This window comes from Capricornis sumatraensis, chromosome 17 (assembly GCF_032405125.1).
Source record: "Capricornis sumatraensis isolate serow.1 chromosome 17, serow.2, whole genome shotgun sequence".
Classification (NCBI taxonomy): Eukaryota; Metazoa; Chordata; class Mammalia; order Artiodactyla; family Bovidae; genus Capricornis; species Capricornis sumatraensis.
This window is the reverse complement of record NC_091085.1, coordinates 74,829,204-74,841,232: the sequence shown is the minus strand read 5'-3', so window position 1 is coordinate 74,841,232 and position 12,029 is coordinate 74,829,204. Positions and strand designations below refer to the sequence as shown.

General features: G+C 42.6%; 1 protein-coding gene across 3 annotated transcripts; it reads right to left on the bottom strand.

Annotated features, from left to right (window-relative positions):
* Positions 1 to 322: 322 nt before the first annotated feature.
* CCDC117 (coiled-coil domain containing 117) lies at positions 323 to 10,961 on the bottom strand. Of its 3 annotated transcripts, XM_068989864.1 has the most exons (5): positions 10,780 to 10,961; positions 10,033 to 10,086; positions 5,968 to 6,192; positions 5,383 to 5,520; positions 323 to 3,133 (listed from the first exon to the last, which is right to left on the bottom strand). In XM_068989864.1, exons 1-5 carry the CDS (start codon positions 10,959 to 10,961, stop codon positions 2,896 to 2,898), a joined length of 837 nt encoding a protein of 278 aa, XP_068845965.1. In that variant the 3' UTR covers positions 323 to 2,895. The 3 variants fall into 3 exon arrangements, with proteins under 3 accessions (XP_068845965.1, XP_068845967.1, XP_068845966.1); XM_068989866.1 differs by lacking the exon at positions 5,968 to 6,192; XM_068989865.1 differs by lacking the exon at positions 10,033 to 10,086.
* Positions 10,962 to 12,029: the final 1,068 nt, after the last annotated feature.

Here is a 12,029-nt window from a genome sequence, read left to right as displayed (position 1 = left end):
CCGGTAAAAAAAGTAACTGCATCAAAAACTCTGCCCACCCACAAATAGGGATCCACGTTTATCCAATAATGGTTGTAAACATGCAGGCAATACTGCCACCCAGTGACCTGTCAACTCAAGAAAGGAACGACCATGTTACTGAACATTAAGGACTTTTCCTACTTCCTGGACTTTCCCAAACTTGCTGATTTCAATTTACTTAAATGCAGAAATACAAATACCTCAAAAAGTCCAAAACACTTAAGTTTTATTGAAAACAATACAGAAACACCAGATTCTCATTTTAAAGTAAAACTGACAGCATCTTCCAGAACTTTCCTAGTATTCCACAATTCTTATCACTATTTAAAAAACAAAGCCAAGTTCCAGATCCAAAATAATCAATGAACCTGCTGGTAAACATTCTTCTTATGGTTAGAGCTACCACCCTTTTTTTTTTTTAATTGGACATTTGCACCTTTTCAAGAATGAGTAGCAATTTTTGATTAATATCTGTGAGAACTGGACTTACTTTCTTCATATTAAAAACAAAACCACACACACCCTAATCAAACTCAGAGGAAATATACATTTGTTCATTAAAGCTCACCTGCTTTAGATAACCTTTTCTCATCAAACATTAGCACAGTAAGCCAATGTTTGATCCATGCTGTAAAAGTTTTACAAAATTAAAGGACCTGTTAATTCCCGAGGGAAACCTTAAGGCAAAAACAAAAGCCTTACCCTACAAAAAGGGAAACAAAGCAAGTCATGGGGCCTGTGGAGACGGCTCAGATGAGTAAGCACCACAAGGATGAAGAAAATTTTTGTACAAACGAATGCGGGTTTAAAAAGGTGCACTGAACATCCATGTTTCCCGCAGAAATGATGATCGTGTCAGATAAAGTAACTCCTGAAACAAGTTCTGCCTGGATTTCAATTAATAGAATCCTGCTAGTTCTCTCCTACATAAAGCCTTGGTATCAGAGCCTTGTTCAGAGAGCTCTTTCCTACTGTTCACTGTACAGACCTGGACCCCAGGCCTGTCCAACCCCCCTACAGAGGACAGTGTAAGTGTGTGTGTGTGTCCTTTGGAAAACTGTCATCTCTTCTTCACCTCAACACTGGGACTAACTCCAAATTCCAGGCAGTCACTTCCTCTTTATGAGCTGTAGCAGAACTAACTTTTTATCTGGAGACTTCTTTAAGGCTACAAATGTTACAAGTTGGTCCCATTAAACAATGACCTAGAGGCAGCTGACATGGCGTGAATCAAACACGTGCACGTTTCAACAGAACACAGTTTACATTCATCTCTAAATCTGAGATTAAGAAACTAGTAGCTGGTTTCCAACTGGTTTCAATACTGGTTTGAAGTCTGAATAATTTTACTGTGTAGACATTAAATATTTTGTTTAAATATTAAACATTATATCTTTTCCTGACTATCCAGACAGAAATAGAAAAAGCAGGAACTACAGGCAGAAGAAACAGTCCAGTTAACAGACTTGTGACTTCTACGCCATCTGTAACAAGGGGAGGGACTTCGGCATGGGTTTCAAAATTGCCTGGGAGCTGCCTCCTAAAGTCACCTCTACTTGGCATAAACCATTTTTTCTATACAAGGTATGTGATTCCTACTAAAGAAAAGAAACCCAGAAAACAAAACAAAAAGAACTGGGGTGGTCTGCTGTCTGATAAAAAGGGCCAGTATTACACTCATTTAATAAGTTATAGTGGGTATTCTGTAGCACTAAAGGGACGGTCACTTTACTTTGTACTACTGAGTCCTTGCCAACGCAGAAGAGCTGTTCCTGAGAAAAAAAATACTTCAATCCTGGTTACTCTCAAGAGGACACCTTGAGCCTGGGTAGGGTCCTCCGGATGATTTCTGGCAGGCAGGAAGCTATTCTCTAGTTAACTTCTAGGCTTACTGCACAAAGAGTTGAAGCACCAGGCAAACTGGCTATTTCAGTAAATTTCAATGTCACTTGCATGTGCTCAGTTAATTATTCAGTCAACGTTTCCTAAATTAACATTAAAAAAACCCAAAAAACAACTTGCTTCTACAGGCACATTTCTATAACTACTGAAATAATATGCTGGGCTGAGCTGATACGGCACTTCCTCAGGATTATCTAAGGATGCTTCTCCCAGAGCCAGTTCACACACTGGTTACCTCGCAATCTTCTAAACTATCAAAGTTAATTAGGCTGTAAACATCGCTGAAGAGCTGGGTTTACCGATTATGCGGGGGAAACTGAGGAGCCACAGCAGCACAGGGTAAAAAGCCTCGGAGGAAAACATTTTGTTTTGTTTTCCACTGCACTGCCAGAGGCGAGGGGAGCCACAGCACTACTGGCTATTTAATCAATAAAGCTACACTGAACTGACAACTAATACACAAGTTTCAGAGCCTCTTAAATTCCCCAGCAATAGGCCTAAGCTACTGTCACCTTCCTCCTCCCCAGTAGTATCTAGTCACCATTATAAACAGAGCTCACTTATCTGAAGTTGTGGCTCAACTGTCAGGGCACAGTTGTAGCAGGGAGAGCACTCTTTTTTTTTTAATGCATCTTTTTCAACTCAAGTGTCTGAATATTCTCCAAGTATCTGAATGACTTAGACAATGTGACAGATGACTTAAAAGTCACATACGGCTTCTACACTTGACTCTGCAGAATGTACTCTCACATTCCTTTAATAAGCCCCCTAGAAAACTGCTTTTCCCTTGAGACAAGTTTCCTTGGCAAGAAGTTGAAGAAATGGCTACCCAAAATCAGAGTCCCACCCCAAATCACAGGTGGAGATATTACACCCGTTTCCAAACTTTCAAGTCCCTATATTGTACAAGCAGGCTCATGACTGAACACATAAGCCTCTGCAACGTGACAACTTTAGTGTAGAAACTGGTTTCTAGAGTTCCATCTCCTCTTCTGTGCAAGCAGCTGTCTCCAAACTATTGTAAACAGGCAACCCTGTTGGCCGAGGTTCCAAGAACAGTTCAGTTCTTTGAGGAAAGGCAGTGCCAGCAGCTGCATGCTTAGTTTGGCTCTCTCCTGTGTAGTTCTTAGCATTAGATGACGGCTTTGGCTTATCAGAAAGGAGTTCAGGGAGAGGTTTCCAGAGCACAAGCTCCATGGAAGGACGGCTCCTAAGACAGGAAATATATATTTGTATCAACAACTTTACAAAGCAGAAATAAAAGACATAGGGTGAAAAACTAATGTTTGCTACCTAGTATATAAAAATTGATGGGAGGACTTCCCTGGTGGGCCAGGGGCTCCACATTGGGAAGACACTCCCAATGCAGGGGCCCAGGTTCCACTCCTGTTCACCGAATTAGATCCTACATGCTGCAACTAAGAGTTCACATGCTGCAACTTAAAAGATGCTGCGTGCCGCAACTAAGATCTGGGCAGCCAAAAAAATAAAATAAGAAACAAAACCGGATGCGATGTGATAAAAATAGGAGAATTATGACAATCCAAACTTATCTTTACAAAGGCCACTCAAGTACATAAAATTTTAGAGTTCTACATGCATTATAAGCAAAGCAACTGGCTGCACTGAATGCTGTGATTAGAATATAAATGTTCAATATGAAAAACAGAGGCCCTTGATTTAACATTATAGTTTCTTCTTAAATTGTGGTTAGTATTAGCAGATGTCAGTTATTATCTTGTACTAAACCATTATAAATAAAAAGAAACACTGGCTAAACACACTAAAAATACCTCAGCAAGCCTTTTGCTTATTAGTACAGCTATGAAGTATATAATGCTTTGTGCAATAAGCCACTATCTGTGTCTACCACACCCCAACCTATTTCATCTAGTGGTGGTTTGATGGTTTCTGGGACCCAAGCGCAAGGCAAAATAAAACACAATGAAGAACACCCCACAAAGGTTAGCTTCTGGAAAACTACCAAGAGCAGCAAGTGCCAATGCTTTACACTGGAGGGCAATGTGACCTGCTTACTCGTGGCTAAACTATTTACCCACCCTCAGGGCTGGGTAGTTAATTATAAGCTCAAGCTAGGAGGCTAATGCAAAACCCCCATGAGCTAACATCCAGCAGTAGGAGAAACCACAGTGTCTAAAGACAATCATCTACCTAGTACCAGTAGGACTGGCAGCCTAAGAGAAGTTTTCAGATATCTGACACTTACTCTCACAGTACCAAGTCTACTGAAAGTCTTTTCTAGGAAAACACCTACAGGGCACTTTATATCTTGCCTACTACAGTTGGCCCTCCATATCTATGGGGTTTTGATTTGGACCATTTTATATAAGAGACGCAAGCATCCCAGGCTTTAGTATCTGTAGGGGTCCTAGAAGCAATCCCCCATGGATATTGAGAGACAACTGTATTTTACAGAATAAGGGCCACTTGAGCCCACCGAAGTCATTCTCATTAATTACAGGCTACCGTCAGTTTTATGTCGATGGGCCCAGGCTGCGTTGCTTTCAGGGTCTCATGCTCGCTTCCACTTCCCCTACTGTCCTTACACTGTGCAGTCACTGCTCACCAGCCATGAGTTTATTCTGCTCTCACTTGCTGTCTGTTTTCTGCTCTGATGGCAGAGGAAACCAGGTAAGTGAGCTCATCAAATGGTCTAAATGAAGAGCAAAATGGCTCTTAGAGCTAAAGGCCTGAGGGGCCACACACTGTGAGATACATGTATAAGCTCTAGACTGTGGCCTTTGTGATAACTTTTTTGACTGCTGGTAAACTTTTCAGTTTTTTCCAAGGTCTTAATGGTGGTCCAAGATAACAGAGAGCCACGTAAACAGGTAGTTTTCAAGTGTGGTTCCTACAACCTATCACAGTAATCTGAGAGAATGGGTTCTTTCTTGCTAATCCTCCCATCCCCAAGTATTAGACTATGAGTGAATTTCCAGACTTCAAAACAACCCAGGGGTAAATAGCAAGGCAGCCACTCCTGTGTACTTCAATTCCCACTTGCACAGCATTCCACTCACCCCAATGAACTAAGAAAAGGTCTCCAACCTGGGCTAAACATAAAACCTACTGAGCTTTCACTCGGTTGGTGATCAGGAAGTGTTTAGAGACAATGAGTCTTCCTTTTAAGATCATACTGGGGACTTCCCTAGTGGTCCAGGGGTAAAAAATCTGACTGCCAATGCAGGGGACATGGGTTCAGTCCCCTGGAGCAGTATTTCACAAGCTGAGGATCAAGCCATGCAACACAGCCACTGAAGCCTGTGCACCCTAGAGCCCGTGCTCTGCAACAAGAAAGCATCACAGCTGGAGAGCGGCCCCAGCTGCTGCAACTAGAGAAAGCTTGTGCACAACGAAAACCTAGCACAGCCAAAAAGAAATTTAAAACAACTTTTAAAAAAGATTAGAGTTGAATGGAAACCAGAAACCAAAACTTACATGGACTCAATCATTTTTTTTGTAAATATTTCATCAAATTCCCTCTTCAAACCTGTTTTCATGGTATCAGAAAGGACAAGGCTGGGGAGACGGTTAATATTTCTGTCAGCTTCAACTTCTTCATCTTCGTCAATTATTCTAAACAAAGGCAGACACAAAGAAAAAAATTATTTGGTTAAACTTATATATTCTATTAATTGGACAAAATTTTTAAAATAAAAAAGGATAAACTCAACAGGCGCTACAGCAGAAGGTCAAGTAAAGTATTAAACTCTACTCTGGAGAGAAGTAAGTATATACACAAGAGCTGTTCAACATCTGACCAAAAAGGTATCAAATTTGAAGGCTGAAACCCTCCTAAACCACAAAATTAATATTCAGACATCGTAAATGAAAATATTTAGTACAATTCTATGAAAAATGCTTACTTTAACATTTAAAGTGCATACTTTAAGCTTCTTGATTTTTAATAGTTTGACAGGCTGAGGATTAAGGAATCACCAAATGATGAATTAGACCAATTTGAAAGAGAGGAGATGTTACATAAGAACAACAAGAAGCCAGCCGGATATGCGGCCCATTTACCTGTCCTCAATTTCCTGAAGCCTCCTTCGGGCAACTTCACACTGTGGTTCCCCCGTTGTCTGATCCATCTCTTCACAAATAACATCTAACATGCCAGGTGCAGAAAGGCCACTAGTGCACGGATTTACTCCATGACCCTCTATATCCTGATGTGCACAAAGAATCCAGTCATTAGGACCAGCACAGAGCCCTGCTTCAGTTAGCCTTTTCTTTCTTACTGGACAACTGAAAAAAAAAAAAAAAAAAATCAATGAAAATCCTGACTAATACAAATGAAACATGTATCACCGCCATGGCTAATAAAATTCTGCTATGAAAAACCTCTTCTGACAGTATGTGATTACAAGATGAAAATCACACATTTTCTTTTCTGTCATTCTCACAGCCACCCTGAGATGTTTCCCTTAACATCTGTCAAATTAGGTTGCACCTGCCAAGATTTTGCCTTTCCAGATTAGAAGTGTTTGATATGGGAACTTAAAGTCATTCTTACTTACTCAGCTCTGGAAAGGTCAAGTGGGAAGTAAAGAAACCAAGAATCACAAAGTAGCAATTCAGGGCCAGCCGTACTTTTTCATACTGCTGCAGCTCCATTACACTGGGCATATGAGAAGGTGGTCTGCAGGCATCCTATATTCCCTTAGGGCAAAAATACATGCTTCATCAGGTCTGCAGCAAGTACTACAGGTGGAGATGACATCGCTAATTTCTTGGTTCTCGCCAAAAATGGTAGAGGCTGTCATTTGCTGTATGGGTCCCTGCCTAATGGGGTACATTTTTCTCCCAACTTGCAACATAAACTATCTTCACTTTCTAGAAAATTTTACACTTCACTGAGACCATAGGAGTTCAATTCAGATGGCTTTACACATGTGGAAACAAGAACGTAGAAAACTAAAGTGCCCCCTCTAAAGTGTTACATAAGGTGAGTTGTATTTTGGGTACCAAATCCCAGAGACAGATGCTGTATCCTCTATGCTTTTCATAGAGGATTCTCACTAAAACCTCCTGCCTTGTTAGGAAGTTCAACTGCTCAAGCTCTTAACACAAACTAGTATTTGTAAGCACTACAACATGCCCAGCATTTAGTTGTTGTTTAGTCACTAAGTCATGTCCAACTCTTTTGCGACCTTATGGACTGTAGCCCGCCAGGCTCCTTTGCCCATGGGATTTTCCAGGCAAATAACTGAAGTGGGTTGCCATTTCCCTCTCTGGGGAGCTTCCTGACCCAGAGATCGAACCTGTCTCCTGCACTGCAGGCCAATTCTTTACTACTGAGGGGTGTCCTGAACAGACAACCAGCCCGGCTCTGAGTATTTAGACCAAAAGTACGTTATTGCCTGGGTATTACCAAGCACAATCTCAATCATATGTTTAGCTTATAATTAGTTTTAACTCATAAGTATTAAGAATGTCTCTCCATAAATTAAACACTTCTGTAATATTTGGATAGTTCTAAGGTATGCGATGTTTTGGAAAACAGAAGAAAAAGTTATACACATAGGAAATCATCTAAGAAGGAGCAGAACAACTTTATAGAGATCAGTGATGATTAAGTCCCAGAGAAAATGGGACATAAAAGACTTTAAAGTTCTGATAAAAGCCACTGAAGTGGCAAGCAGGCAACACACTTCTGGGCATTCGACATCCAACTCTCCAGTCCCTTATTCTCCCAGGGCCTCAATCTCTCCATCTGCAAATTAAAGATGGTTAACTTTTAAAGTCAATGGTTTTTACACTTCAAATTTTTTATTTATGACATTAGAATTATTTAATAATCTCCTGGGAAACTTCCCTGGTGGCTCAGACAGTAAAGAATCTGCCTGCGATTCAGGAGACTTCAGTTTCATCCCTAGGTCAGGAAGATCTTCTGGAGAAGGGAATGGCCCACTCCAATAATCTTGCCTGGAGAATTCCATGGACAGAGGAGAGTCTTGGGCTACAGTCCATGGGGTTGCAAAGAGTTGGACGTGACTAAACAACAAACACTTCCACACTTTCAAAAGATAAAAGCAAAGAGGTCCTTGTGCATCCACAGCAATCCCAAAGCTATAAAGAACGTAAATACTGTCTGGTCTAGAGGATTTTTATTTTAAATTTTTTGGCCATGCCACGTGACATCCAGGATTTTAGTTCCCCAATCAGGAATCAAACCCCCACCCCCTACATTGGAAGCATGGAGTCCTAACCACTGGACCACCAGAGAAGTCTCAGATGTTTTTTAAAACTGAGGCAACTTTCAAATCTACTGTCTTGTAGGTCTATGTATCAACCTGGTGAGAAAATTAAAAGTTTCTGTTGGCAAAAAAAAAATAATAAATCACACAAAAGCTGAAGACAACAAATCTGGGGAAAACACAACATACATAAAAAAGACCAATAAGTCAATAAAAGATCTGTAGAAACATGAAGAATTCACCCAAAATGAAACACAAATGGCTTAAAGGAAAAGATGGCTTAATGAAAAAGATGTTCAAAATCGCATATAATTTACAAAACATAAATTAAAAGTGATCTAATTTCTTTAATTATAAAAGGCTCGTACTCATAAAAATACATATAATAATTATAAAACAAAAATCCATGAAAGTAATATTCAAGATACAGAATGCCATCAGCATCCCTAAATGGTACTCTATTCCCTCCTCCCTGTAGGTACACACTGTCTTTTACAACCATTTCATTTAAAAAAAATACACATTATCATGCATATAAATATGCAATATTAAAAGCTTTTAGTTCTGCCTGGTTTTGACCCTTATATAAGGAATTATACTGAATATGTATACATTCGTGCTATTTTTCTTTTGTTCCTACTATGCTTATAAGACACATCTGGGTTGGTACGTGTCGTTCAGTGTTTCTTTTTTGCTGAACTAAACTCAGCAAAAATTTATTATGTCCAGATACTGTTAATTTTGACCCATCATGAACAAGGATGCCATAAACTTTCTTGTACATGTCTTCTGATGAGCATGTATAGTCAAAAAAAGAACTGCTGGGTAAATGGGTATGTGTGCCTTCAACTCATTCAAAACTGTTTCCCAAAGTGTAGCAATTTACATTCTTATCCAGTAGTGTCTGTGAGTTCCTGGTGTTACAGAACCCTCCAATATCTGGTAGTGGAGTAGTTTCTCACTGTGCTTTTAATATGCATTTCCCTAAAGACTGATGAGGTCGAGGTCGAATATCTTTTCATTTGTTTGGTCATTTTGATATCTTCTTTGGGGAAGTCTTTTACTCATTTTCTTTTTTAGACTGCCTGCCTATAACATGCAGTATTTTCCCTATCAGTTAAGCGGTGATCAAAAAGTTTGAAAATACAATTCTGATGAGAAGATGGAGAAACACACATTCCCTAAGTTTAAAGGAGTATAAACTGCCAACAACTCTTGTTTAAAATTCAAAATGCATACATTTAAAGATTGAGCAATTTCCCATCTAGGAATCCATTTATCTAATTACAAACACAAAGAACTTAAGAACAGTCACTTTAGATTTGTTAGTATTAAACTCAATCACCCGGAGACTGGTTAATTACCTATTCCTAGCCTTACAACAGAATTCCACTCAACTGTTGAAAAACAAATGAGATAGAACTCTATGTGTCCATATGTAACAAGCTACAGGAGAGTAAAATGAAAACACCAGTGTTGCAGTGTTAACAGTATGTTACTATTAAATGTAAAACCCCAGAATTATACAGCTATCAACTTGCACATTTTTACATTATCTTCCTTAAAGGGAAACAGGCAATAAGGATAACCCTCTGGGGAAAACTGGGAGCATAAGATTTTGCCTTCTGGGAATTTTTTAAAATTTTGTGCATGTAATAATACTCGTATGCCTCAAAGTTCAAACATGACAATCACTTATGCAGTAACAAGCTTCCCTCTGACCTGCCCAGCTCACTTCTCTAAAAGGCAACCCGTGTTGTCAGTTCCTTGGGCCTCCTTTCAGAGACACCTAATGTTCCACCTTTTCACTCAAAAACAAAAAGTTACGCATATAAAATAGGTTAAATTAAGTGACCATTAAGTGACTAAAAAAGCACTTGAAACTTACTCATCCTCCTCCTCCTCCTCTCGCTTGTGTTTCTTTCTACAGTGAGTTGAAATACTGTTAAAACAAACAAACAAACTCAGTCAGTTGAGAAATTTACTGAGCTGGTACATTCAGCATCCACTTTCAGGCTCCGATAATCTTGCCCACCCCACTATCAGCTCTCCCCTCCCTTGCCCTGTGGGATGGATATACAGGTCACACGGTCAGCCAGGTAAAAGTGTTGGCTGGTCCTGACAAAAATCACACTGAAAGCTAAATTCATTCGGTCAAGGCCGGGGGAGATAAACTGGGGCGACCAGCGTAGGGAAAACGTATGGGGCAGGGACCATGCTGAGCACTTTAGTTTATGATCCCACTAGAAGGACCCATTTCTCTCCCAAGTTGAGGATGAGGAAACTCAAGAGTCCGAGAGTCGCTGAAAGTTACCAACAACAGCTGCCGGGCCGCGGTCTGGAGCGAGCGAGGCGTGTGCGCGCCCAGGGCAGCTCCAGGCCCGGGTCGGTCCGGCTCCCATCCCCGCACGCCCCGGGTGAGCAGACCTCTCCTCACTTCTCCCGGCGCAAGCGCGCCGAGGTCGGAACTGGACACCCGCGCTGTGCGACCTCCGCGATTTACGGCAACCGCCTGTGGGGCTCAGTCTCCTCATCCGCAACTTGAGGCTCAAGAGCCCTCACCAGGGTCGCGAAAAGGGTCAACCAGCCCGCGCCGAAGCCTACACCCGCCCCCGCCGTCCGCCGGTCTCCTCACCGTCCGCGCGCCGCGCTCCCGCCGGAGCTGCTCGGGGTGGCGCGAAGTCCCGGCCGCGGGGCCAGCTCGGCGCCCTCCGTCCCCGGCGGGATGGCCCGACCGGCGAAGGCCGGCGGTGGCTGCAGGAAGTCCGAGCCACCGCTCAGGGGAAGGCCGCTAAACGGCCGGCCGAGCGCCGCCATGGCCGGGGAGACGAGGAGGCTGCGCCCACGGCCCCGGCCGTCCGCGTCCCCGGGCCCGGCAGCAGCGGCCACAGCGACTGCCGAGAGGTACCCGCCTCTGAGCCCGCTTCCCGACCCCACGTCACGCCTTCTAGAACCCTCCACCCCAAGCCGCCCGGGGCACGCCGGGATTTGTTGTGTGTGGCGAACTGCTGGCGCGAGGGCTGCCGGGAGCTGAAGTCCTTGAGGACCACAAACAAGATGGCTGCCCGGCCGAGTCTTCGGGGCTGGAGGATGGCCCTACCTACCAGAGGTCTTAGGTCCAAATCCTCACTCGTCAAGTAACCTCTGTACCTCAGTTTTCTCAGTAGTAAAACCTGAAAACAGTAGTACCTATGTTCTTATGATTGATAGGAGAAGTAAATGAATTAAAACCTCTAGAGCCCTTAGAAGTTCTAAGAACACTTCTTGGCACATAGTGTTAGTCGCTCAGTCGTGCCCGACTCCTTGCGACCCCATGGACTGCAGCCCGCCAGGCTCCTCTGTTCATGGACTTGTCCAGGCAAGAATAATACTGGAGTGGGTTGCCATTTCCTTCTCCAGTCTTCGGTGTTTTAATGTAAATGAAGTTGGTGACACTTTAGAGGAAACAGCATGGAAGATCAGGAAAAGCCTCAAAGTTCTGAGCGGTACTGGCAAGCCTTCCAGCCTCCCTCTGGGAGCATCCAGAGACAACTGCTTGCTAAAGGGCTAGCAGAGTTGGCCATTCCAGCCACTGATCACGACCATATTTCCCGTCTCGGGAAACAGCACCGTCGTCTAGTCTGAGTTGTTTATAGCAAAGTCAATGCCCTTCAGTCAAAGACCACCAAGAACTCATACTTGTGTTGCATATGGACACATAGAGTTCTACTTCATTTCCTTTTCAAGTGTTGAGTGGAATTCTATTGTAAGGCTGTGTGTGCTTAGTAGCTCAGTCGTGTCCTATTCTTTGCGACTCCATGGGACTGTAGTCCGCCAGGCCTCTGTGTTCATGGTGATTCTCCAGACAGGAATATTGGAGTGGGTTGCCATGCCCTCCTCCTGGAG